Here is a 27,081-nt window from a genome sequence, read left to right as displayed (position 1 = left end):
AGCAGAAAACAAGCCCCCTAGCTATTAACTATTTTACACTGTATTAAAAGATATAGTAACATTATACAAGGCGTTTAAGCACCAGTAATTTTATAGTGTAAAAAATCTGAAAGAGGTTTAGGCATCTTACACATTTAAGGGACTGGGTATCAAAGACTCCCCCTCCAGTTGCCTAAAGGATTCAACTGACACAAGTACAAGTCAGGTTTGTATATGATAATTCTCTCAGTAAAGAAAATTATAAATGATCATCTTCAGAGACAATTTACAGAGTAATTTAGATGCACAGATACGGTTCTTTTAAGGGAGTTGAAAAGACGTAACTGTTAACTTTATTATTTACACCCCAGCGTTAGATGGTTTTGTCACTGCTTATGAAACACTCAGAAGAACTCTTAAAAAAACTGTGTATGTGATGGTGGCCAAACAACATACTTGAGTTGGCCCTGGCCTGGGTTAGAAGTGCAGTGATTCAGTCCTGGTCCTTGCCTCTTCTGGGTATGCCATGAAGCATCATCTCAAACCAAAACCTGAGCACAGGCATATAGCTTTCTTAAAGACAGGAAGAAAGCTTGTAACAAATAATTTCCCCCTTCCACTCTCACTATCTGAGGGCAACTCTTCCCACGCTGAGTGGAGCCATCAACTTACATTCTGTTTCAGCACATTTTGGGTAGTTAGCCTAACAAACAGTAGGGAAAAATAGTTGAATTCATCTTCCTTCACTGCTAGCTCACAAACCGGGGGTTGCTTTATAACATTCCCATTCTGCTTGCTACTCTAATATTGAGAGGGCAAGGAAATGACAAAAAGAACATAAGAACTTTATATGCCTTTCCTGAGGTAAAGGAAAACAAATGTATTTAATCTCTTCTCAAATAGAAGCTATATCATACTTCTATTCATCATTCGTGGTTCAAATACATACATCACGGAAGATACATATTTTGAAGGGCTTTGTGGTATGTTTTCACTTTAGAAAGTCTATTTCCTAAGAGAGGGTAATAGAAAGATACTGAAAAACATGAAAGCAGAAGCAATCATTTTAGAGGTAGTAAGATAACTAGACATATCAGCTAAAGAGAAGTATTTTCAAAAGACCGTTTGGAAAGAGAATTGGAAGTGTACTGGAGTATTCAACAAAATCCTTTTTCCTACTCATATATGCTCTTCGGCAGCTATGGCTGGCTGAAATGCATGCAAGTGCTCATGATAGCTGTAAAAGTAGCAAAGGAACAGTTCAAATTGGCCTCACTTTTTTTTACTCCTCTCTGATATGTTAGGCCATCTGCAAGTAGAGATGTAAAATTTCTGGAAATGTGTGAAAGCAAGAAAGAAGAAAGTCCAAGTTTCTCTTCCCATCCTGTTTTCGGGTTTGAGTGGGTCTTTTTGTTTCTTAAGTTTTTCTTCCAAAAAGAAAGATGAACGTTTTAGGAGAAACTGAAATATTAATAGTAATTATTTACTTCTTTAAGAATAAGAAACATACTATATGTATTTTATATAAAACATAGGAAGCAGTCCTAGTTCTAGTCATGAAATAATACACATCGTTAATTTGTGAAGACAAATGTAGCTACTATTAAAATTCAGTTGTATGGCATACTAATACACATAAATAATTTTTGCCTGTAGCCACAATTTAAAAGATGGAAAGGAGTAGAGGAAGGTGTTTAAAAACAGAAAACCTCAGTATTACTGATTTACTGCCTTTGAGCCCTACAGATTTAACTTATGTAACTATATAGACAACATTACAATTCAAATACATAAGAAACTAGTATTTCTAGGGAAAAGACTTAGGAAACAAATGCAACTTCACTGGCATACTCATTGCAATGTTGATAACAGCAAAATCTTAAAGATCATAATGAAGTTTGACTTACTAGAACTTCGGTTTCTAAGAAACTTCATTTGAGATACGTGCTAGTTAACACTTAAAGCCTCAAGTCCAGCAGTAACGTTTTTAAATCAGCCACACTCCTGGCTAGAACAAATTTTAGCTATAACCATAAAGCTCATCTTAGTCCTAACTCAACCTGGGCAACTTCGGCCAGCTCGACACCTACCAAGATAGCTAGCACATCTCCTAATAATCCTAGCTAGCTCTCTGCTCCCTTTAATCCAGCTAGGATACCAGCTTCACTGGCTCTTCATGGGCTAGCATAAATCCCAATTCTAAACTGAAATCCAATCAAAGATATCAACTATGGGGACCTGAAATCTATAAAAAGCATAAGACACCAGTATTTCTACTCTAATAATACTTTTGGATATAGCAATAAATCTAGATTAACAGTCTCTAATCAGCTAAACTCTAATTAGTATCCCAGGCCTACTACTAGCTAGAGGCCTCAGATTTCACGAGAATAGATGCTTGTCCTCCCTTTTCCTCATCATGAAAAAAAAAAGGGAGGTTAAAAAAAATCTATACTAATTTGCTTCTCACTGTAAATTTATAAGCTAAAGGAAGCATTTGAGTAGTAAGTTATTTATTAGACTATAATATAGAATATGCATTGAATTATATTAAGAAATAAACAGTAGAATATAAGTTCTAACAAAAAAGTAAACATTGAAAACGCATAAGTGTTGCACACTGAGGTATTTAAGTTGACATCATGCCAACACCTTTTAAATATAAAAACATAAAATCACTAGTTGACAATAAGGAAAAAAAATGGCAAGTCGCAGCAAGATAGTTTGAGTTTTACTTACACACCTTTTCTGATCGATGTTGTAACTTACATAGAACAGCTCAAATTTTTAGAGAAGAAGACTTGAAAAATGAGTACAGGTATAAAGAATATATGTAGTGATGTTAACATAACTATTAAAACAATGATGGATCAACAGGAAATTTGGCCTGCGGTAGCCTGTACTATAACTGTCTACAATTACGTATTTTTAAATAAAATATATTTTAATAGATTCTTTTGAAGGAGTCAATTATAGCAACAATGTCATTTTAAATATTGTTCTGAACGTTCATTTTTGTTCCTCCTGAGAGAAAATGTTTTCACACTTTTTGCTTCCTCATAGGGAATCAGAGGGGGAGATGGAAGAAAAAGATTGATTTTCAAGTTCCCCATTCTCATTTTCCAAGCTAACATGCCCTTCTGTGACAATGCAGCGTTTCACTACATCAGCTACAATGTAGCATGCTTTTAATAATTACCAGCATATTCATTTTTAGCAGACACTGTGACAATGAACCTTCTTCAGTACCCTATTTCTTTAAGAGAATAGGACTTGGACAATCTAGGTCTTGGAAATCAGAAACAGTTTCAAAGGACTACAGAAACATCCAGATTACTAACATAAGAGAAGAAAGGCAGACTAAAATATGAGTAATTCACAAGAAAATTAGTTTGGAGCTGTTATGTGTAATTTCTCTGCTCATAGGCCCTCAGTTATCAGTGGGAAAATGAATAAACAATAAAAAAACTGTATTCAAGAAGCCAAACAAAATCAGGCAGGATCAGATATTGCCACTTAAAGTCAGTAGTCAAGGCAGGCCTCTCCTTTGCTGCGGGGCTATTATAACGGCTATTTGTTTTTTCATTTTTCATGGCAGAACTGCTGTTCTGAAGAAAGCTATAGCTAAGTCATCGGATTTGTTTGAAATATATTCTCCAAATATATAAGACAAAACAAAATAAAGAAAACAAAAAAGGGGAGAGCCATCATTTGGAGAAGGTGGAACTGGGTATTTCCTTTACTGTTAAGCACAAGGAAATGCTGGTAAAGCTGGTAAGTGGTAAAGCTGGTAAAATGATGCATGGGCACAGGGAACAGGAGGGAGACACAGAAGTGTCCTGCTGCAAGGAAAGCAGGAGATATATAAGGGCTGGGGGAACTGGTATTGGAAGTAGGAGTAGGGGAAACGAGGACAAAGGAGGTATTGCAGTAGAAGCTGGAAAGAACACGAGAGGAATTGGAAGGAACTCCCAATAGTCTTCATGTAACTCTCTTAAAAATCACAGCAATCACCAAGCACAAATCTATCTAGAACGAGGCCGCTCTTGTTTGAATACTAACGGACATTCTTGTTATTACTTAAATATTTTGATTTCCAGGCATACATACAGTTGCAGCTCAAGATGCTCTTGAGTGGTATCTAAAACTACACCTTACCCAAAAAAATTCTCAAAGCACAACCCCCCTGTAAAACGGCTGATCAAAACAGCCAGTTCAACACCTTCCCCCTAGTGCAAAAGAAAAACAATTCAACAGGGCTCTGGGAAGCCCTGTTTTGATTTAGGGGTGGGCATTCAGGAAACTAGGATGAAGACAGTTCCCTTCCCTCTGCAGAAAGCAGAGAAAATTCAGCAACTGCAGTTTCAAATTCACATGTAGATCTGCTATGGTACTCTGAGACCGTTTAGAATATTAGGAGATCATGCCAAGACTGTGGCTAGTGATTTTTACCATCTTTGGGGGGGAAGCATGGCATAATATTTCAACCTAAGATTTATCATTTGATGGTATAAAAGTTAAAACAAAGTCAATTACACTAAAAGGTTTTCTAAACCTCCTTCCTCCTCCCCTCAGAAAAAGCTCCCTAGGGAAATAAATACTAAGAAACATACTTACCAAGGCAAGTGTAAAGACCCTGACTTATCCATGCTAGTATAGCAAGAGTGATAAGATCTCCAAAACTTGCTGCTATAGGAGTGGCAACGTTGTCAGGATTAATACCGGTCTTCTTCGATCCAACGATAACTCCAACCATTATTATTCCTAAATTCAACACAGAAGAAAGTATGCTAAGCATATCTCTTTCCCTCAGGAAATTCCAAGATAATGGTAATTTCAAACTTGATAAATAAGAAGTCTATGCCTTTGCCCAGGATGATCATTCCTCCCACCTGACTCATTTCTGCATTTTCAGTTTTTAGTAATTATTAAAAATAAGGTAATGTATTTTAAAAACTATAGCAAGCAAAGAAAATCCTCTGTACAATGAGCTATTTTTGCTTACGATTAGAATTCTCACTGTTAGAACTGTAAATCAGTCATCTCTTGAAGGAAAAATATTCATTGTATTACTTCTACACCCTATTAACTCTAGATGGCTGAAATTTATATTAATTACCGTAGGCGGAAGACAACATAAGATTAAATACTATGATGTCTGAAACTGTGCAAGATTTCCAGTCATGAACTTAGCATCAGAAGCCATGAAGCTGTATCATAATTTAAATAAAAAATAAGCCAACATATTAAAATGATACTTTGCTACACAGTAAAACATTTTAAATTGAGGCCATTGGTTTCCACTTTTTTCCATAAACAGCAACATTTCCACTCTTTTTAAGAGGCATTTCCCTATAGAATGCAAGTGGCTATTAAAAATACAATTCATATTGCTATTAACAGTATTCTTTGGCAGGTGCTTGAAGCACTCTCCCCTCATCATATAATACACTTTAGAGTTTCGACTGTGTTCACTATTCTTCATGTTGTTTTACAGAAATAAAACAAATATTTTTATCATTTTCAGGTATTTCAGCAAGTAATATTATTTATCGTAGGCTAAATTAGGAGTTCACTTTCAGACAAACTGCCTAAAAAGTTACACTCCATAAAATTCTCAAACGAAAGAACTGAAATGATCCTATGGGATCACAATATTTCAACAGCACCTGTTTCATGTGTAGGAGTTAGACGCTTAGAAAGTAATTTCCTGTGCTGGCCCAACACCAGATACAACAAAGGTTTTTCTTCGTATCCAGATAATACATGACAAGTGGAAAGAACACAGTCCTGTTCACTGATCCTATTGCTGCTCTTAATTCCACCTCATGATGAAACTGAATGGCTTTGTAGTCTCTAAAAAAAGTGCGTGTTCTTAATGTGTTTCTAATTCCATGCAAAACCTTAACAACGTCAAGACAGTTTGCAATTTTCACATAAGGAAGCATAACAAGTTAGTAAAAAAGGGAAGCTAAACATTTCACTTGACTTACTATTATGAGGACTAACAACTGCGTATTTTCACTAAGAATACATTACTAGTAGAGGCACCTTTTTTCCCCTACTTTCCATTAAGTACTTTCTTACCCTTTTATGGCTAGATCTTTCCTGACAATTGTGAAGGATAAGCTTAAATTCACCATACCATATGGCTCAAGACAGACACATTGATACTGTCTATAGAGGAGAACTTGGACTCTGAGCCAGTCTATGCCCTTCAACTACCAAACCAGTTCGTTCACTTTAGACACAAAGCAGAGCACAAAGTAATATGGAAGAAGCACGGATAATCAGGAAATTTGGATTCCGCTAGCGTCAGGCTCAGTTGAGCTTAATTACAAATAATTTCCACATGTCTAGTACTGAGAATATTTTGTAGAGAATATTTTGTAGAGTAAGTGGGGGAAAAAAATTGCCTTCTCTCATCTTGTCAGTAAAACCTAAAAAAACGCTTTTTGTTTTAGATATGCTCAAGAGGTCATGTAAATTAAAGTCTTTCAAAAATATGACAGAAGATCGATATAATATTCAGGCCTATACGGAAATTGTAAAAGGGTATTCTACTGTCAGCTGTGTTTTAGTGACTATGCATTACTGGATTTCAATTTTTAAGAATAGTGGCATAAATACTCTGTCCCTACGGAAAGCAAAGTAACTGTAAAAAACAACAAAAATACTTCTTTTACCTTGTAAAAGAGAAGCTATGAAGGCAGTTGCTACACTGCTAGAACACAAAAGGATTGAATGATCAAAGCGGTATTTGCCCTCTGGAATCCAGCCCAATATAACTGCTGCCACTGCTGCCAGGAAGCCAACTACTGTTGCCTGAACCTAGAAAAGAAACAGGTAAAAGTGTTTTGTTAGAAACGAGCAGCTCTTAAAATAAATGACTTAAGAGGACTACAGAATCATTTCCTGTTATTCTTTCCTCCTATCTACATTTGCTTGCAAAGCGTAGAGGGAGCACGCACATCCATTCTGCAGAGAAGATGGTACCCCTGGCTGATCAAGAAGAAAAATCCTATGCCGGCAGTAAAGGCTTTACCAGTAATTCAGAGATTCAAAAATAACAAAAGTAAAATCAGGGAAAAGAGCTGAGGAATCACCAGGAGCCTAAGTCGAAATGCCTAAAAAGCTTCCTAAGCCACTTAAAACAGTGAAGTCACAGCATAAACACTTCACATATTTTTTTTGAAACCTGTATGTTCCATTACAAAATATGAGCATGGAATAGATCTTAAGATTAACAGATAGTTGCTTTGGGGAACGAACACTCATTTCCTCAAACGATCCAGCTATTTAAAATATAGTTTATTATCCAAAAGCTCCATCACATACTTCCTTTAAATATTGAATCCAATTAAAATACAGTATTGAAAAGATTTGAGGCCACATTTAAGAGGCTTTGCCAAATCTGAAATTATTCTCTAATTATCCTTAGAAATGTTCTCTCTAAAAGTCAAAAAGGAAATACTATTGATACAGTCACAAAGCATACTGTACTTCTTTTGTGATAAACACAAGTTCACATTGTTTTAGAAAAGAACTAGGCATTATAAAGAACTAGAACAGTATATTTTAAGTATGACCCAGTGGTGTATAGCTAGATTCGCAGTAAAATTTTCTGTCTCTACATTTGCCCAAACTTGTGCTGGATATTTTAAATAACTTTGATTAAGCTTTGTAAGTAAACTAGTCAATCGCATTTACCTGTTTTAAGGCCAAATTGCCAATTATTAGGTTCCATTTCTCAATGGGAGAATCCATTTTCCCAATATTTACCTGTTGAAAATACCAGACAATTTAAGACATTTAGATTTAAAGATGATATTACTTTGAAAATTCACTAACAAGGCAGAAAACCACACATAATTCAACTGTCACCAAAAAAGTGTTGACATTATATCCTATCTATAGAGATTAACAAACTCAAAAAATACGTGAGGGAATTTGTTGATCATACACAGTAAATAAGAAATGTGATTCTTTATAGCTTTTAAGTCTTTTACAACAATTAACACTTAATGCCAGACATTTTGAAAGCAAGTTAAAACGAAGCTACGCTTTTTTCCAGTCAAGCATTTAAAACTGCACTTATGCTACCTATCCAAAAACAGCCAAGTTTGATGCAGTTTTACATCATAGGTGACTTGTTTAACAGTAGCCTACCGTGTAAGGTATACCAGCTACCTGATACTCCATGAAAGCTCTGAACACCACCAGTGATCAGATCGGTGGCTGGAAGGGAAACTTATCAGTGTTCAGTCACTTTAGACTAAACTTGTTTCTATGGGCCCCAAATTCTATGACCCAGTATAGAAATGCACAGACATATGTATATGTGGACACACATACTTTCCGGCATATGTATTAATTGACTGCAGTGAAACTACCTGCATACATAAAATGTATTTGCAAGTGCTTACAAAAATCAGAAACTACATCTGGTAGTGTTTTGTATTCTAACTTCGGGCTTATACCAAGACAACTAGAGATTTATAATGCTGTAAGTAATGTAAGCCCAGGCCTACGGCAGTAGTTAGAAAACTGCAAGTTATTATTATTATTTTAACAAATGAAAAAGGACATACATATTGTTTTATAATGTATTCCATACTTTTATTTATTTTTTGAGTTAGAGGACAAAATCTGAAGAACCATGAGTACCACTGCAGTATGAATATATTTAAAATAACTTCCTTTTGAGCTAACTGAACAAATTCTTACATTTTTTGCAAAAATACTCGTGTTTATTTTTTCCTGTGGAATATTAATTTATAAAATAACCCATACTTCTCAAAATACAGAAAGCCTTAGTGCTTTCTTTTTCCCTTTTGATGACTTCCTTTCACTTGGTTATACTTCCATTTCTTTTCTATTTTTTTATGGATTGTGATTTTAGTGATTTTCTGAGGAATGAAATGTTAAAAGAAATACCCAACTTAAAAATTTGGGAACTTAATAAGACACTTTATCTCAAGCTCCACTACAAATATTTTACAGTATTCAAAGTACAGTCAAAGCTCTATCAATTCAAGCATTAAGTTTAAATACTAGAGCAGTATTTAAGGAAGTACAGATAGGAATCTTCTTTGCATCCTTCTTAAATATACATGCTAAATGATGGGCTATGGAGAGCTCCACATTTCTTTTCCTTTCGATAAGCTTTTGAAAATTATCAAACAATCCCTGCTAAAATAGTAATCTTGCAAAACTTAAGTCAGCCTGCAAGTGAGCTGCTGCCAAAAGGCATAGTTTTTTCTCTCCCCTATCATCAACTGCAAGATCGTGTTCTCTTTCTTGAATCAGATCTAGCAACTCTAGAAGTGCATGACAACACAGATTTGCTTGCTGCTTTGATGGAAAACTTTATTTTAGGAAAGTAGAGATGGGTTTTCTTCAACAAAATGATCTGATCCTTCAGTGACTGAACAAATGCTGCTGGGGTTTGGAAGGGAGAAAGAGAGCAGGACCCCTCCCTTCCAGCTACAGATTTCCATTAAATCAGATCAAGTTTACTGTGATACCACAGAATAGGTGGACCTAAGGAAAAGGCTTATGAAGTCACACTGCTAATGCCTGCCACTGATAACAAGCAGACAATCAAAGCAAGGGAGTCTGCATAAAGTTTACAGGGGTGTCTGGATGAGTGTCTGTCTTTTCTTCCTCTTAAAAAAAAAAAAAAAAAGGAAAAGGAATAGGGCAATAGTGTGAACTGAAATAACAATGGGAATGACCCAAAGTACAGAACAAAGCTGAAGAATACAAAATACACAAGAGAAATATGTTTGAAAGGGCATTTGACCTACACACATGTCATACATTTATGCCAGCACAATGTGGGGGGAGGAGGAACTGTTTACATTAACACTGATGCCAAAGAAAAGTACAAGCTATACCGTGAAGTTGAATAAAACAACAGCCTTGAGACACAGTGAAAGGACCAAGATGGAAGTGGACAGGAAATTGCAGAGTGATCAGTAACAGATCAGTAACTAAAGCAGAAATTTGAGCAACAAGACCAAGTCATCAGGCAAAACTTGGAAGCAGAGGTATTATGAATAAAAACTTGTTGAAATGACAAAACATTATGTTCTGGCTGACTACATAATTACAATGGGGTAAAGAGTAAAGACAATCAGTTTGCAGCCCCAAGAGCATAGGCACATCTACAAATTCAGATGCAATTATAAGCTAACTGAGCCAGAAGGGCAGGAATTAGCTCCAATGCGGAAGTCGTATTAGAAATTTTCTCCTTAAAGGAAGAGCTAGTCACACAGGCACAGTCCTGCATTTAGTGTTGAGACAGCATTTGCTGGGGAGCTGGTTTGTGCAAATTTAGCTCAGAGGAGAGAAGGTGAATCATGTAACTCTCTTCAAATGACCATTTAGATATGCCCCAAATGAATATACTCCTTCAGTTTTCACTAAGTATGAGGACGACAGGAGCAAAGGCAGAATGGCGAAAGAGAGTCGGGGTCAAAGAAATCAATGGGAAGAGTGCAAAGATCAAAACAATCTCTTTCATAGAGGTCTGAGAGAAGCGGCATGCAAACTGCAGGTCCAATTGCAAGCTTTTTGGTAACATTCTTCAGTAAGGAATGATACACTACGATACAGCACCCATTTTTAAAACCTAGGAGGGAGCCAGCAATCAAGACAACTGCCCTGGAGTTTAAATTCATACTTGGCAACCAAACCCAAGCTGCCACATGTGAAAAGTTACATGCAACAGATTACAAATATAACAAGTTCACGTTTGTTTTTTTTTTTTCTCTAAGTAACAGACGCTTTACAAAGCTCTTGAGCGTTTGCCTTCACAGCAGTGCTCAGTGAGGATGGCTGGCTATCCCCAAGCTCACAGAGCTGTGCGTGTCGCAACCGAAGCAGAGCACGAAAAAAGACACCTAAAAGAAAGTCGGTAGGTTCTCTGTAAGACAAAGACCGTTTTTTTTCCTGTGTACTAACATATAAAGACTAAATATCATCTCATTAGTATTATCTTGATAATGAAATATCGAAACTGTTCTTATTTCATACAATATTGTTATTTTAAACCTCCACTGTGTTATACGTGTGTATATGCATACACACATATGTACTACAACATTTTCTGTTGATCTTCACCAGCTAAAATACATTAGACTGCCCACTGGCTAAAGGAGAGAACGTCCACCAAACCGTGACATGTGTCTACCACCTTCCTAAGAGGGATGTGCAATGAACTTAAAATAGACCTAGGAAGTCCTAGAAAGTAGTTCAATTGCCTCTGTAAATCAGTCCAGGGTCTCTCATGGTCCCTGAGGAAAACAGGCCATCTAAGTAACTACCAGAGACATCAGAAAAAAAAAAAAAATTCAAGCCTGTTGACTCAAAGCTGGGAAACAGCTTGGTGCCAGAGGTGCTGTGACCATGACATACGGCATTACCAAAGACACTGGAGCTCCCATATGCCAGACAGTATTGCCTGAAGAAATGTACATGACACTGATCTCTTCTTAGCTAGCTAACTAACCTTCATGGTGGTACGCTGTGAAAAGGGTTGACTAACCTGATTTGGCCAAGCTAGAGATAGGACAACTGCTGGTACTGGGATGAAAGGAAGCCTTAATGGCATGCTTGAGTGAAAAGCTCTGAAGCATCAGCTGACTTATGTCTTGGTGAGACTTAATAACAGTAGCAGTGGTAAGTGGAACTGGTAATACTCTTCAAACTAAGCCCTCTTAGAATAGGCTGTGCATCAAAAGATGGAATACAGCTTTCACAGTTAGCACAAGCTCTAACAGAGGCATTCAGCAAAATCAATTAAATCTAGAAAAACGAGGAAAAGGTAGATACACAACAAAAACTATCAAGCAGCAAAGCATTTTGACTCAATAAGGTAATTTCATGGAAATAAAGTAGTGGCAAAAGGTAAACTCCCAGAAGGATGCTGTCTCTACTTGAGGGCAAGTACGATGAAAAAAATGGTGAAGGCAACAGACAGAAAGTAAAGCTTAAAGCTCTTCATCATCCCGACTATATTCTGTTGTTTCAGTCTTGGTAGGGGCTTGTGGTTCAAATGTCCAAATTGGCACTGAAAAATCGCATTCAAGACATCTGCAGGCCATGTTATCAAGCAGTTAATAGGATACTTCTAAGCACACCATTCTGGTTTGGGGAAAGGTGGCCTGAACCTGAGGATGTTAACTTCAGTTAACGACTAAACATGCAGGCATTGCTGTGGAACCTCTTGTATCAATTTTCCTGGGGCAGGGGGGCAACTCCTTGACTTCTGGTAACAATTAAGAGAGAATATGAACTGGAGCCAGGACTCTCAGTGCAGGAAAAGGGTCTATATTTTACAGATGTCCCCTGAAAGCTATGAGGTTCACAGATGAGATGGTATTGCTGAGGATGGGGAAATCAGGCAATGACTGGCCCAGAGAAGAGGTGCTGGAATCATAATCTGACAAAGGTCTCATCCTTTTGCTTGAGCTACAATTGAGTCAGAAGAATTAAAGATCCCGTTATCTGAAGCAGAACTAGCGGAGCTCATTCTGACCCTCTTTTTCTACACCTTCAGTAAGGCACTGGCAGATACTGGACTTCCTTGGGTTTATTCTTCACAAGGCAATACAAACACTTTGGAATGCTCAGGCAAGGAGCTGTATAAGTTGTGAACAAATTAAGTGACAGGTCAACACAAAAAAACCTGTAAGCTAGAAGATAAAAACATGCAGGCCTGACAGTAAAGGCAGTAAGGTTTAAACACAAATTATTGTGAACAAAAAAAATAAGAAAACCCAGAAAATTAAGAACATTAAAATCAAGCAGAAAACATGACTGAATAGCTAAGGCTGCTACTGACAAAGATGCAACAAAACATGCCAATTCATACGTATGAAAGAAAGGGTATGGGGCAAAATGCATCAGTTTCTGTAACAGGCACGCAAGCAGACCTTCAAAGGACTGCTAAGCTTATGTCCATCACAGTGTGTATTTGGGCAATAACTCAATATAATGTGGCAATGAAATTTACTAATGACACAAAGCTGGGAGGCCTTGTCAATACAAAGAACTGTAATATCATATGGAAACTAGATGAACTTGAGGATTACAGCCATGAAAAGAGATGAAATTCAACAGTAGAAGTGCAAACTCATGTGCTTGCGGACTATCACTATTTCTGCCAGAAGATGGAAGTAACAGCTGGGAATAACATAAAAGGAGAAATACTACGAGCCTGTAATTGATCACCAAGTGACTATGAGGTCTAAATATGATGTGGCTAGGAAAATAAATAAAAAGAATCCTAGAATGTCTCAAGGGAGCAATTTTCAAGAGGAACAGGGAAGTGTTATTTTACAAACTCATAGTGAGTGAGGTTTCATCTGGAATTTCATACACGTTTTACTAGTCATTTTCCGGAAAGATTTATTGAAGCAGGAACAGATAGAGAAGGCACCCTTCTTCCCCTGAGAATGGAAAGCCTTTCTTGCAAAGGAGAAATACTGCATAAGGCAGCACGTTACTGAGATACCTAAGATAGCTCAGGTACCAGAAATCGTTTAGCCAAGTTAGTGGAGCATTCGATTCATGATAGTTATTCACACAGAAAAAAAATACACATGTGAAGGTAATCTGGCTTCTTAGGCTAGAAAAATGAAGGGATGGAACACCCCTTGAGACATAAAAAAGAACTATGAGAAAGATATACAAAAAAAGACATAGAAAAGAACTACTTACGCTAAATAACAGTGTTGGCACAAAAAAAAATTGTTTAGCTGGAAAGTTTTTAAAAAGTTTCTCACAGTTTGATTAACAAAGGTCTAGAGCAGCAATGTGAGCAATGCTTTATTTTGGTGCCACACAAGTGGTCTTCTGAAAACTGTATTTAAAACTTACACAGGAGCCTATTCAAACCCCCTCAAGGCCAAAGAAACTAGTCAAGCTTACAGAATATAAAGGTAAATCTCAAAAATCTACTCAACCTGCTGTGAAGGATGACCCAGAGAAGATGGAAGAAGGTAAAGTGTGAAGATTGGAAGATGGTTGCCTTTTTAACTTTGCCAATTTAATAACAAATGTAAAGAGCTCTTCTAACAGCCAAATAAAGCCATAAGTATAAAACACTTTTGCTCCATAGATTTGTTTACCTTTTGAAATATTTACAACACATCTAAAGGAGGAAGGGAAAAAGAAAGTTACTTACAGCAGTTGACAGTCTGGATGCCAAGGTCATTTCCAAATTTCCCTTGAGACCAAGAAGCGCAGGAACTAGGATAAACACTTCAGTAACGTTCTTGAACACATCCCAGTGCTATTTAAAGGATATAAAGGGGAAAAATTCAATTGAAAATTTTTGAACTAAAATTCTCTAACTCATAACCTAAGTCTCCATAAGAAACAATCTTTTAATATTAGACCTAGAAACTTTAAAGAAAGAACTGTTATCTCTCTAGATAAAAGATAATTATGACTGCATATCACTACTTTAAAGATCAGAATACCCAAAGTAAATTATACAAAAGTTCCTAAATGCATATGGCTCTACTACCGCACTTTCTTCTCATCTTTTAGATAATAATTAAGTAAAAGTCATTTGAAATTGTTATTTTTCCTGGTTAATCAATCGTTATTTCTTACTCTCTCTGAAAAGGGAGACTAATTTTTACATGAATACATATAATTTCTGTTTATATTGTGCATATGATAATTTCAGACACTTAAATTACACTACTAGTACATCAAAGTAATCAATAGAAATCAATATGAAGTCTAATAACATTTCTCTTTATACTAGCAGGAAATTAAAACTTGATCTTACAGCAAAACTAGTTCCAAAAGATGTCATTAACTTGAAGTCTTTTTTACGACTTTAAAATAGTACCAGGTGCTGTACCTGCTCTTGAATTCTGCTGTTAATTTACAAAAATATTTTCCTCTCTTCCCTTCCAGCTGTCTAGAAACTCCACATAAAAACAGCAAGCAAGAAGTTGTCAAATATTCAAAGTCCATAACTCTGCTCTTATCTCTTTCACTTATACAAGGTTTTGGATCTGCTTACAATAAAAAGTGTGAAATTTAGAAATTTTCCAAAACCTAGACTTTGTAAAGCAAGCAAAGACAAAATCTCCCAAATTTGTATTATGTGAGCAATTTTGAGCTCTCAGAACAGAAAAGCTGTGCTGCATTAACTGTCTGTCAATCCACGTATTTAAGTGGTATTCACTTACAAAATCTAACTAAACTAACAAAATTGTACTATAAACTGTCTTTGTACTCAGGGATTTGCAGCAATTTTAAAAATGATTTTAATAAAAAATTGATTCATTTCTCAAATGTAAACAGGATTTGAGAATATACTATATTTGAAATTACATATGTATCTACTACTGTGAAAGAATAGCCATGAAAGGGTTTGAAAAAAAATCTAAGCTTAGAATACTCTGTCCTGTTTAAATATTCATTTTCAAACATGTTCTGCCATATCTTAATAATCCGCTTTACTGATATCATAGTTTAATGATAATTTTAAGGTGGAAAAAGCTACTACTGACTCTGGTTACTTATTTTTGCCCCAGTGTCACAACTTCCCTCATCATGGTGAGCTGGATTGGGAAGCCAATCGAGATTAAAATTAACACAGAAAAAGAAAGATAATTTTTCAACAAAACCAGCTACACAGAAATGCAAGGTGAAACACTGGGTTGGAAGCCAATAGTGGGCACAACTGCCTCTTTTGGCTGATCATTAAGCTATATCATGAAGTAAATCATGTATTAATTAATATGAATAAAGCATCTGTACAAAGCATAAGATTGGTAAGATTTACATGAACAAAGTATAACATGGATATACGGCAGTGAATATGCACAGAAGCAGGAAAGTGTGCATGTCATTTTTTATTTTCCTTTTTCGGATGTGTAAGTGTCTCTCAGTTACAATTGACTAAGTCAAAGTTTTCTTAACTATCTCAAGATTTTGAGTGACAAAGACAGTCACCTCTTACTTGTCTTGAAAACAATATTGTAAACTTTTAAAGTACACCTAAAAGGCACCTACAACAGAATGAAATAAAAAAAAAAAGCCAGATGAATTCCTTTACTGTCTTTCCAATAACAGTGCAGTTATTTGACATCTGTTTGAGTAATTTGTGAATCTACTCATACAGGGAGAGAGAACCCATTAGGTTGATAATTACAAAGAATTTCTGATTCTGAAAAAATAGAAACTAGGTAGGAAATAAAAGTAAATATAGCGTTTAGAAAGCAGACAATGCAAGAAAGTAAGCTCGTCCAACAAACCTTTCTTAACTGCTACCTCAATTTTCTTCACACATCACTACACAGAGTTATTTCATAAGCAACTGTTACTTTAATTCCACTGAAATGCTGCTGTGTGCAACTGAGTTAAGCACGGAAGCAGTCCTAAAAATGTTCCATATCAGTAGGGTCTTAGTCATGTAACGCTCCAAAACAGCCGCTTAAAATATTACTAAGTATAACTCTTATAATTCAGAGAAAGTTCTATTTTATCTTACCCCAAATAACTATCATCAGTTAAGTTTGCTACCACAAATCAGGATAATCCGGCCTGAATGGATCCACCATAATTATATTTCAAGGTGGAAGTGGCTTTGTGTCCCCGTTCACAGCACCGATGTTTGTAATTCTGAGCGTTCAGTATTGCACACACCTGAACACTTTGAAATACTCTAAATCGCTTCATATGAATTTCATATAGCATACGAACGTAATGCACACTTTTATATACCATATGCATTATCATGGACCAAATCTACACATGTTCTCAGATACTGCAGAGACATGAGGTACACAAGTAGATGAGGTAATACAATAAAAATTCTTTTCAGTTTTTAAACACATATGTATCATGACATCACAGTTAATTACAACTTCCACTTAACTATGTATACATTTATTAATGTCAACAGAATTTTGAACCAACGTATGTTAATTACTAGATTTTTACCTTTATTTAAAGCAAGAGGTAAGTTTATTCATCAGTTTACTATGACTAAGTGACAGCACTTACCTAGTCTTGAATAACTCTGGAAATTCTGGAACTGTTTTAAAAGAAGTCCAGCGAAAAGGAGGTGTTCATAATAGTAGAAACATACACAGATATAATTACGCCTTAATATTGCCAACATCTGCAATACCATGCATTAGAATTGAAAAACCCACAGATCACCTCTTTAAAAAAACACCTTCCAAAGCAAATACCAACCTGCACAATATCCAAAACCATGCCAGCAGAAACGGTTCCAAATCCCGCTAGCAAGAAAGGTACAAGTATCTGTAATGCCATAATACTACTAGATTCTTTGGGTTGTTTTCTGCTCCCTTCCACAATGATATCTTCATTACTGTCACTAGATAAGTTATCTTCCTGCAACATGGCATCTGTTTCTGAAGCGTCCATTCCATCACAGTAATTATAACTGCTAAAACCATCGTATTTAGGGCTACAGCTAGATGGGCTGTGTCCATTACTACCATGGAAAGTTGGTTCCGAGAAATGATGGTACTCCATGTGCTGATCAGATCTAACATTAAAATTGTGTCCTGCTGGCTGTAATCCATCTTGCCAGACACCATTCACTTTTTTGTGTCTTTCATCCTGGTTTATTTGGTAAACAACAGGAACCATACTCAACAGCAGATTCAAAAATTTATCAGACTGAATTGTATTAAGATTTATGGTCCAGTTAACAAAACCTTCTCTATCATGAACTTTGCGATTTGTTTTGGTGATGGTAGATCTGCCTTTACAGTTAGTCATAGTGTTACAAAAGTATAGGTTGGAAAAGCACTTTGTTCTTCAGACATCAACAAAGAAATCCTGTAGATGATTCACCAAGTGCCTCACTCGATGATTTTAAAATGGATAAACAAAATCCATTCCGATCCTTTTTCGCATGCAAAAAAGTTTTTTCATTGATCTCAGATCTTGAACAATTCCATAAGTAAGGCTGGATCTGCAAAAAAAAGGTATATATTCAAGCTTTAAAAAATTTTAGCTCTATATAGAAGGCACAAGATATTAGCCTGAATTCTCAGGTCACCCGATACCTTTTCAATGCCAGTGTTTGTAAAAATGCAAGTCTACTCCAAGCTTTAACTCCCTAAGCTGGAAGAAATTAAAAGGCAAAAAGGGAAAGATGGTGCATGAGGAAGCTTCTCAAACCCACCCACTCTCCAGTGAGTGAAATGTGGACTGTAAGCGAATACAGGGACGCCCTAACCTTTGCCTTCTTAAAGCCTGGAAAGCCAATGTCATCAGGTAGCGTGTGTAGTCCTAGATTTCCAGTGGCCTTGAAGGCAGTAGGTCCTGGCTGCCTGAAAGTCCCCAGGGAAAAATATCTGCAGAAAGTGCAAAAGGCACAGACAAATGGAACCCACTCAATGCGCTATGGAGCCACAGTTATTCCTCTGCTAACAGCAGGAATGTGGGGCACAGGCAAGGAAAAAAGAAAAACGTTCAAAACACTGTATTAGGTAAGCCTAAAAGCATTACTGGGTGGGAAAGGCCTTATGTGTTGATAGCCCCTGTCTCCCCCCCTTTTCCCCCCCCCCCCATAAAAAGATGACAAACCAGTATTGGTAAGTACAGTTTGAGAGTATGCTAATTTAAAACCTTACTTACTGAATTTGCTCTAAAGCAAACATAGAAATTATGTTAAATATAACTAAAGAGCTACTATCTATGTAACAACTGGACATTTTTTCGTAAAATACTATAAAATCAAGAAAAGGAGACATTATTGAAATTCAGGTAATTAGTCTAAAATAGTTTAAATTAGTCTAATTTAAAAATAAACCTACAGTAGTATACTATAAATATATGTCATATTAAAATTAAATTAAGTTAGAAAAATTAAATAAAAATGCCAGCACTCAATATGTCAAAATCTGTTTTTAATTCCATTTTGCATGTGGTGTACGCTGCAGGTATTTCCTGAAAGACAGATTATTCTGATGTCTGGTAACCACTAAAATATAATTATTTGATCAGCATTAACACTAAATGTGGTTTGTTTGTTTTGCTTTCTGTAAGTCATGCAAATATAATTTTTTTAATGGTTAGTGTGATTTAATGTGCATTTATTTCAACTTTCAAATTCTCATTATGTTAGAAAATTAAACAATGCGGCATTGACCGTCTCAAGTAATTTGACATTGCCTCCATCAGAAGCCCCTTTACCTTGATCTTCTTCAATTTCATGTTATGATAACTGTTACAGTAGTTTACTAAAAGATCAACAGGCTTCATTTGACCTGAAGCTTTGTTGACTTTGATATCTACTACTACACTCCACAAATACAAGTAAATGATTGGCATATACAAAGAAACAAAGATCAGGCAGACTACTCTAGAATGATGCAGGGTAACACAACTCCACAAGAGCAAAACACCATATCAATGCAGAACCAGAAAAACCAGTATTTTTACAGACGGTAGGAAATAAAAATAGTTTAAGATAGGAGGATTTTCAACCGATTTTCCTAAGAAAATGGGGCTCCTAAGATCATGCTTTTTATGTTATGGTCCCTATTCTTCCCCTCTCTCCATGTCAACGTTTTTAAATCACACAATATTTTTAGAGCAGCTTCAACTAAATTTGAGAGTGGAGGTCTCAAAGCTCTCAGTTATTAACAGCATTAGAAAGAGAGGCCCAAATTTGTGTCCCTGCTGTAGCGCATCTTCAAACATTAGTTAAGATAATTTACCCACATACAGCCACAGCGAGTCAGACTTTAACAGTCCTGCTGCTTATAGAATTACTACATATTTTTTTGTGAGTGAGAAGATGACTCAGACTCAACAGGAAGACCTTCCCTTGGCAACTGATTTATGCAAGGGAGCTCTGGCCAAAAAATGAGTATTTTAAAGATGACAATGGAGTCTGTCACTTGATTTAGGAAAAAGTCAAGTTTTGTAAGAACAGAAACAATTTTTTTCCACATGACCAACGGAACCAAGATTCCTTAAATGTCTTTTGCCGCTCTATAGTAGGTTGTGCTATCTTTAATCTTTTACCATAAGTGTCCAAAATACTCCTAGGCCTCAAATCTGTTTTTCATGCATTACACTTTAATTAGGAGTTACAAAACAATGATTGCTGCTACCCCAGAGGAGCTCTAACCACAGGTCAATACAGCGCTCTGTTAAGTGCTACAGAATGAGAGAACAAGAAGGAGCGGTTTTGTTCTTTCCTGGGCCAAAGAATGTATTGTCTAAGTAAAAGAAAAGATACGGTGCATAGAAAAAGAAAGACAAACAGAAGTATTAAATCAGCAACCTAACTACTACCAACTTTTGGGACAACAGCAGAGAGCATTACAGAAGAATTAAGAGGAATATAAGCAGAAGAGAGGATCGTGGGAAGTTGAGGAAAATAAAGATTTCAAGACGAGTATAGCTGAGTGTGCTGCAGGTTGCCAACTGATTTACTAAGATGGAAAGTGGCACACTGGCTATGAAGTTTGCAGAAGGAAACATTTTTGATCACTTTAGCCAGGTGAGTTTCACTTGACCACAAGATGCATCCAGATTAAAGAAACTTAATGACAGAATTAAACAGGATGTGAAATTACAATGTAAACGTGCCCTTGGTGAAAGACATTTCAGCCTTGCAGCAACTTCATCGTTCAGGTGTTTTGGTTTTTTTTTTTTTTCCAGGAAGGAATGGGGGAGTAACAACTGAAGGATTTTATTTCACTCCCGGTGAAATACATTGAGGAAATTTCCCACTAGCTTTAACGAGGCAGAGTCTGGCTCTCATTGTGGTTTCTCCAATATGTCTTGCAATCGCATCACTGGAGTACTAGACTGGTGATTCATGGAAATTATTCACTGTTCTGGAACTCTGGCCAAAAATATTTGGGTTAATTATCCGTATCTTAAAACCATATGTTTTTTTTTCTCCTTGAAATTTCATACTTTATGTTTACTTTTTAAAGAAATAAATGTTTGGGGGAGATTGTGGTTTCATTTAATATGAGAAAGTGTTAACAAATAGAAATAACAGTAAAAGGAAAAAAAAAAGAGGGACAGAAAAATGATTCGGTCAACTAGCAAAAGTTACAAAAGGGGAAAGAGGCTGGCTGGGATAGCTAACAGCCGAAAAGAAATAGTACAAAGCAGTTTGGACAACTGCCATTTATGTTTTTCCTACCAGAAAGACTTGGAATACAAAAAAAAATGAGCAAATGATAAATGCTGAAAAATGAGAACCTAAGAAGAAGAACTGAAAAATACACTGTGCAGTAAAGAGTAATTACATCTTTAGAGCTTGCACAGAGGAGGTAACTGTGAACCTTTGTGAACCTAACTATTCATTTTTAGACACCTATTCCAACAATCTTCCAAATGTCACCTGATGCAATAATTCTATTCTGAGTCAATGGATGCTAATATTGCTGTAGTTTTAGGTTTGTTTGCACCTATACAAAGCAGCAAACCATCTAAGGAGCAGAATGATCTCAGGGGTAAGAATTCCCTCAGAAGCTTCATCACTGACAGGAACAATTTCAATTTTATTGTGCTGTCTAGAAAGGATACAGTGCCAAAAGAAGCAAGCACTACTAGAGTAACTCATATGAAAGAAGCCTCTATTTCTATATTAAAAATAGTCAGAGCACAGGTAGGAAGCATAAATCTCAGAAATCCCATCCCCAGCCTCTGTGGAAGGAAGAGATAAGTGAATCTGATTCTTGCCTTATCATCAGGAGGTTACAGAGTAAGGTAAATCACTAAAGCCAGGAAGAGAGAGACAAAGTTCCTCAGAGAAGCCAGGGAGCAGCCTCAAATTACACCGGCAATTCCATTTATGTGTAAGAAAAGGGTTTTTTTATTGTGACTTCAGTCAAACACTGGAACAGGTTGCCCAGACAGGTTGCAGAGTTTCCATCCTTGCAGATACTTACAACACGACTAGATACACCCTTGAACAAGCTGCTCTAGCCGACTCTGCTCTGAGCAAAGGGGTTTGGGCTAGACAATTTCCAGAGGCCTGTTCCAGCTTCAACAACCCTGTGCTTCTATGAAGGTTGGGATGTGAGGCTTTGGGGGTTTTTTTTTAGGTTCATAATAAGATTTACATAGATAATAGAGGGGTCAGCAGTGCCTCATCACTGTTATGACTGTCTTGTATAGTGAAAGTTCCCTGTAATACACTGACATCCATGTACAGCTGTGGCTAATCTTTAAACTGCTAAATCCTTGTAGACGCAGCAGTAGAAAGTGAAAGCTGTATCGGATCCCCTCAGCATATATAGAGAGTAATAAACAGCTCATATTATCTTTAACCACTTTGTTGAAACCAGAGTCTAACATGGTGCACAAGGCTAAGATTATTTATAGCAGATGCTTAACGTTTGGTATTAAAGACCGGAAGATGTGACGGAAGTTAATAAATGTTGTTTGCATGGCAGATATATGGCCATTACATACCATTTTGTACATACTGCAGAGTAAACTGGTGTTTATTGTATGGCAGTTGTAAGGTTAAATCAACAGCAAAAGAAACAAAAGGAAAAAATAATAAGGGGGAAAAGTAGATGAAACAACCTCCAAATGTCTTCCTGAATATAAGTAAAACACAAGAGCACCCAGCCTCAGGCTCAATTTTCAGACAAGTTTTAGACCGCTGCATTCCACTTCCTGAACGTGGCAGCTTTTGATTTTGGCCCCAAGGAAAGGAAAAGCAGCTGTCAGAAAAAGGCTTGGTTTGCCTCTACACTTTTAAGGTGACTCAATTAGAAGAGACCAAAACACCGCCTGAAATGGGGTGCCAAGACTATGAAACGTGATCAGGTTGTAAAATCACCCAAACAGAACGCCAATTTAAAAACTACCTGGCAAATCATACCAGCTCATCAAAAGTAGGTGTGAAAGTTTGAAATATAAAAGAGAATGCATGCAGTCCTCTAGATTAAGTCACCAATAAATACTTACCAGAATGAATCCTAACTGTACTATTGGGAATGCCACCTACAGGTTTCTATTGTCATCACCAACGGAGGATGAATTGCTTATTAACTCAGGCACTAGTATAAACTCTTCACATTGCTTTTTTGGGACATGGAAGTATTTGAAAAAGAAAAGATACGTTGCCATTTTTCCTTCTGAAGAGTCTACAAGTCATACTGCAGTATTCTGGTCACAGTTTCACAACCTCTTTAAGCCAACAGAAGCAGGGACTACTGCCAAAACAGGTCTTGCCACCTATTCTCATCTTTTCAACAACCCTAATCATTTGTGTGGACACTGAGCAAGCCAAGCGAGGGAACAGATACGGCTGAAAATTACTTTCTGTTTGATTGGCTTTAGGGATTGGGTTTTGTTTTTTTATTCTTTTTTTTCCTGGGTCAATTTTCAGCTGGTTCAGCATATCTTACAGCTAGACAAATGTTAATGCAAGCACAAGAGAATGAGTGGGACCATACAAAAGAGATGAAGGAGAGAACGGAATTGCTCATTCAGGGGTAACCTGCACTTAATTTGGCTCCAAGTAATCGCAGAGCTATAGTGTAAGAACTCACTTCTGAAAGAGGATCAGAAAGGAATGCTTAGGCAGAAACACAGAAGTGTAAGTATTATGTTGCAACAAAATAGGTGTATATATATGTACCCATAATAAATCATAACATCTGCAAACTCCAGTAGGTTTATTTCCTTGTAGCTTTTGTTTAAAAGTTATTTACAGTATTCTAAACATTATTTACTATGTTTTATATACCTTAGAATCTTCTTTTATATAGGAAACTATATAGCACTCTTGTAAAATGCTGGATGGGAACTTCACTTCCTACATGTTAAGGCTTTACAATCGGTAACTCTGAGTAGCGCTGTGTAGACTTTTCTGAAAATTTCAAAAAAGGGGCACATCTGGCCTGTGCTTCAACAAAGTTAAGTAGAACATAGCAGGAAATAGGATATAATAATTCATATGTAATACTGCTTCAGCATTCCTGCAAGTATGTCAAAAAAGTTTACGAACTGACAGGGGAAAAAAAGTCTAGATCTAAAAGGACACATTGCCTCAAACTGTGCAGTCAGTTACGGGAAACAAATTGACCTGCGAAAGTGAAGATAATTTAGGATGTCTGCCAAAGGTTGGCAGGACTCCACCAAGCAGACATATATGAGCAGACTTTTGTCCTGTATTTTTCATGTTTTGTTCCTGACATTATGATTAAACAATAACTCAGTTTTGTATGTTCCACTTATCAGAGCCTGACTAATGTAGTGTATTCTATAACCTAGGATCTATTATGAGTAAAGAAGGTATTGCATCCTGGACAGGACGGGGGAGCAATGATAAAGTTCGCTGAAATTAAAGAAAGAGATGGAGCTATTACTTGAACTTAACTGAGAAGAGTAGAAACTAAAATGGAGCAAATCACAAAAGAACACTTATGTTTTGGCAGGAAAGTACGGAAAGAGCACAAATGTTGAATCGAGACATGTTACAGGGCTTGTAAACAAAAAAGATGACAGTTCATGCCCACATGTATTCCATACAGGTAAGGGTTCCATGTTTTCTGGCACCTGCATCTGTGGTGGCAGATTATGGGATATTTTTATAGGTGTGAAGGTGGGGAACAGAAATGTAAATATACACTGATAAGGAGAGTGCTAAGAATGTAGGGTCATTGGAAACGCTGGGCAGATGTTGTATATGCATAGAGAAAGCAAAAAGGATGATCATCCAGACTATCTGGGGCAGTGCATGATCATATGCACATGATGAAAACAGCTACCAGAATTTGAAGAGGGCAAGGTACCAGGATGTGGGTGACATTATGCCTTTCAGCATCAGTGGGCAGGATGCAGGACACTTGAGGAGGACAGGGAAACCCGTGAAGGTGAGAGACTGCACTAGTTCAGGAGGAGATGCCTGCCGGGAATACGATGCGGATGAAAGGAGGGACTATAGAGAGGCTGTTTGGCTCGTAGCCATGAGTGTAGGGAAAGGAAGCGTGGACGGAGGAGATGCCCTCCTGCACTCAGGTAGGGTGCAGCGAGAATACAGGAAATGGAAAAGGTTTGGGGGGGGGCAGTACCGTATATACGGAAGTAGGCGCCCCCTCACCCCCCCCCAAGAGAAAAGAGAGGGGCCGCGCCTTCTCTCGGGGAGGGGGCGAGCCCTACCGTATATACCGGCCGCTCGGCCCCTAGCTTGGCGCCGTCCATTTAAGGAGGACGGCGGGTGCCGTGTATCTCGGAGTCCTTACGCACACGCTCGCATTTGGGGTGGGGTAGGGGCGCTTCTCCCGGGGGAGAAGCGGGCGGGGAGGGCAGGGCAGGGCAGGGCGCCTGCAGGGCGGCGCCTCTCAGCTCCCTCCTCGACTTGGCGAAGAAACTTTCCAGCTCGCCACCTCCCGAGGGCCGCCCCCGCCTCCCCCCTTCCCCCGGGCTGGCAGGTCGCTGCTCGCCCTTGCGCAGCGCCCGCCCCGGCCCCCCTCCTGCTCCCCCGCCGCCCCTTTGGGCTGGCCCTTCCCCTCACCTGGGCGAAGGCGACAGCGGCGGCAGCTGCCCGCGGTCCCGCTCCATCGCTGCAGGGAGGGACCAGCCCGGCGGCGGTGACAGCTCCGGGGCTAGGTGAGCGCCGCCGCCACTGAGCAGGCGCGGAAGCCGCTCGAGGGCGGGTGGGCGGACAGCCCCCGCGATGATGTGGCCCGTGATGCGCAGCAGCCGCCGCCGCCACCGGCTCCTCTGACCCGGCAGCGGGCGAGGGAGCGCGCGGGGGAGGGGCCGAGCGCCAGCAGCGCGAGCCGCGGCCAACCGTCACCCGGCGCCGTTGGCGGGTGGGCGCGGGGGGAGGGCGGCGACCGCGGAGCCCCCCCGCCCCGCCGCCGCCGCCGCCGCCGCCGCCCGGCCCGGGAGTCGCCCACGCAACGGGGACGAAGGGTGCCCTCTCCCCCCCGGCGCCCCTTCAAGGGACGGGCAGCCGTGCGCGGGGGCGTGCGGAAGGAAGGCGAGGAGGGCGGCGGGCAGGGGGAAGCAAGCCTCGGCCTCCTGCCCAACCGTCGGCGTCGTCTCCTGCCTGCCCGGCCGCGAAAATCGGCTCCGCGGGCGTTAACCGGGCCGCCTGGGAAGCCACGCATCATTACCAGGCACGCTGCAATTCAGTACCGGCGTTATTTAAAAAAAAAAAAAACCCAAACCAAACAAAAAAAAAGAAAAAAAACCCTAAACACCGCACACAATTTGACCAAGGGAACGAGGAGCCTCTGGAAAGCCTCTGGCCTCAATGACCTGGGCTGCCGGAGCATGGCCACGTCTCTGGCGCCTCTGCCAGGAGGTGCTGAGGGGACAGAGCGGAAAGGCGGCGGGCAGGCAGGGAGCTTGCACAGCTGGCCTAGCTCACGCTCCTCGCCTGCCTGACCCTCTCAAATGCTGTTTCTTTCTTTTTTCTTTCTTTCTTTCTTTTTTTTTTTTCCAGTGGAGGTAATGTGTGAGATTGAGTTTCCATGCTATACTCCCCTCCGAACAGCCCCACTAGTGCTTTGCAGCATAGGGAAAACAAAAGACTGGGAAGCAGAGCGTGCACCAAATGCGCTCTCTTGGCAGGCCATAATGATGCATTTGCTTCCACTTGCAAAAGCTGTCTTGGCAACAGAACACAGGACTCAGCAGTTTTTACTTATTTCAGAATTTTAGGGAACATTAAGAACATTTTCACTCTTCTCATGTAGCTTGGCTAAAAATAACTTCCCAAAGAAAAAGAATGTTTACAGCATTTGGGTCAGTTAGAATGCATTTATCTGAAAACGTTATGCTGTGCTGAAAACTTTAAGCAAGTGCTTACACTTAAGTCTGTGAATAACTCCCTTGAAATCAACTGTGTCTAAATGCATATCTAATTTGTTGCAAAGCCATAGCCTTTCCGGGCTTGTTATTCCTCAAAGCTGTTCTGAGACACACTTATTTCTTTATATTAATACATTTAAAATATTAAAGCATTGAGATTGTGTTTTCAAAGCATTATTACTAATATTATTCCTGCATTGTTGCTTTACACTACCGAAAAGTGAGGATGCCTTAAGTGGAAAGTGAAAAGGAAGGAAGAGAAAAGAAAAAAGA

General features: G+C 38.5%; 1 protein-coding gene across 1 annotated transcript in view; it reads right to left on the bottom strand.

Moving 5' to 3' along the window:
* SLC41A2 (solute carrier family 41 member 2) overlaps window positions 1–25,833 on the bottom strand; it is a 59,935-nt gene extending 34,102 nt beyond the window's left edge. The window contains exons 1-6 of the mRNA XM_068944184.1: window positions 25,502–25,833; window positions 17,215–17,965; window positions 14,174–14,281; window positions 7,690–7,761; window positions 6,666–6,810; window positions 4,597–4,743 (exon numbers count right to left, since the gene is read on the bottom strand). Of these exons, the coding sequence (XP_068800285.1) occupies window positions 4,597–4,743; window positions 6,666–6,810; window positions 7,690–7,761; window positions 14,174–14,281; window positions 17,215–17,769 (1,027 nt within the window). The 5' untranslated portion in view covers window positions 17,770–17,965; window positions 25,502–25,833. The remainder of the gene's footprint in view (window positions 1–4,596; window positions 4,744–6,665; window positions 6,811–7,689; window positions 7,762–14,173; window positions 14,282–17,214; window positions 17,966–25,501) is intronic.
* Between the last annotated feature and the right edge of the window lie 1,248 nt (window positions 25,834–27,081).

Source organism: Struthio camelus, chromosome 1 (assembly GCF_040807025.1).
Source record: "Struthio camelus isolate bStrCam1 chromosome 1, bStrCam1.hap1, whole genome shotgun sequence".
In the NCBI taxonomy this organism is placed as follows: Eukaryota; Metazoa; Chordata; class Aves; order Struthioniformes; family Struthionidae; genus Struthio; species Struthio camelus.
The sequence above is the reverse complement of the archived record's forward strand: the minus strand, read 5'-3'. Positions and strand labels throughout refer to the sequence as shown.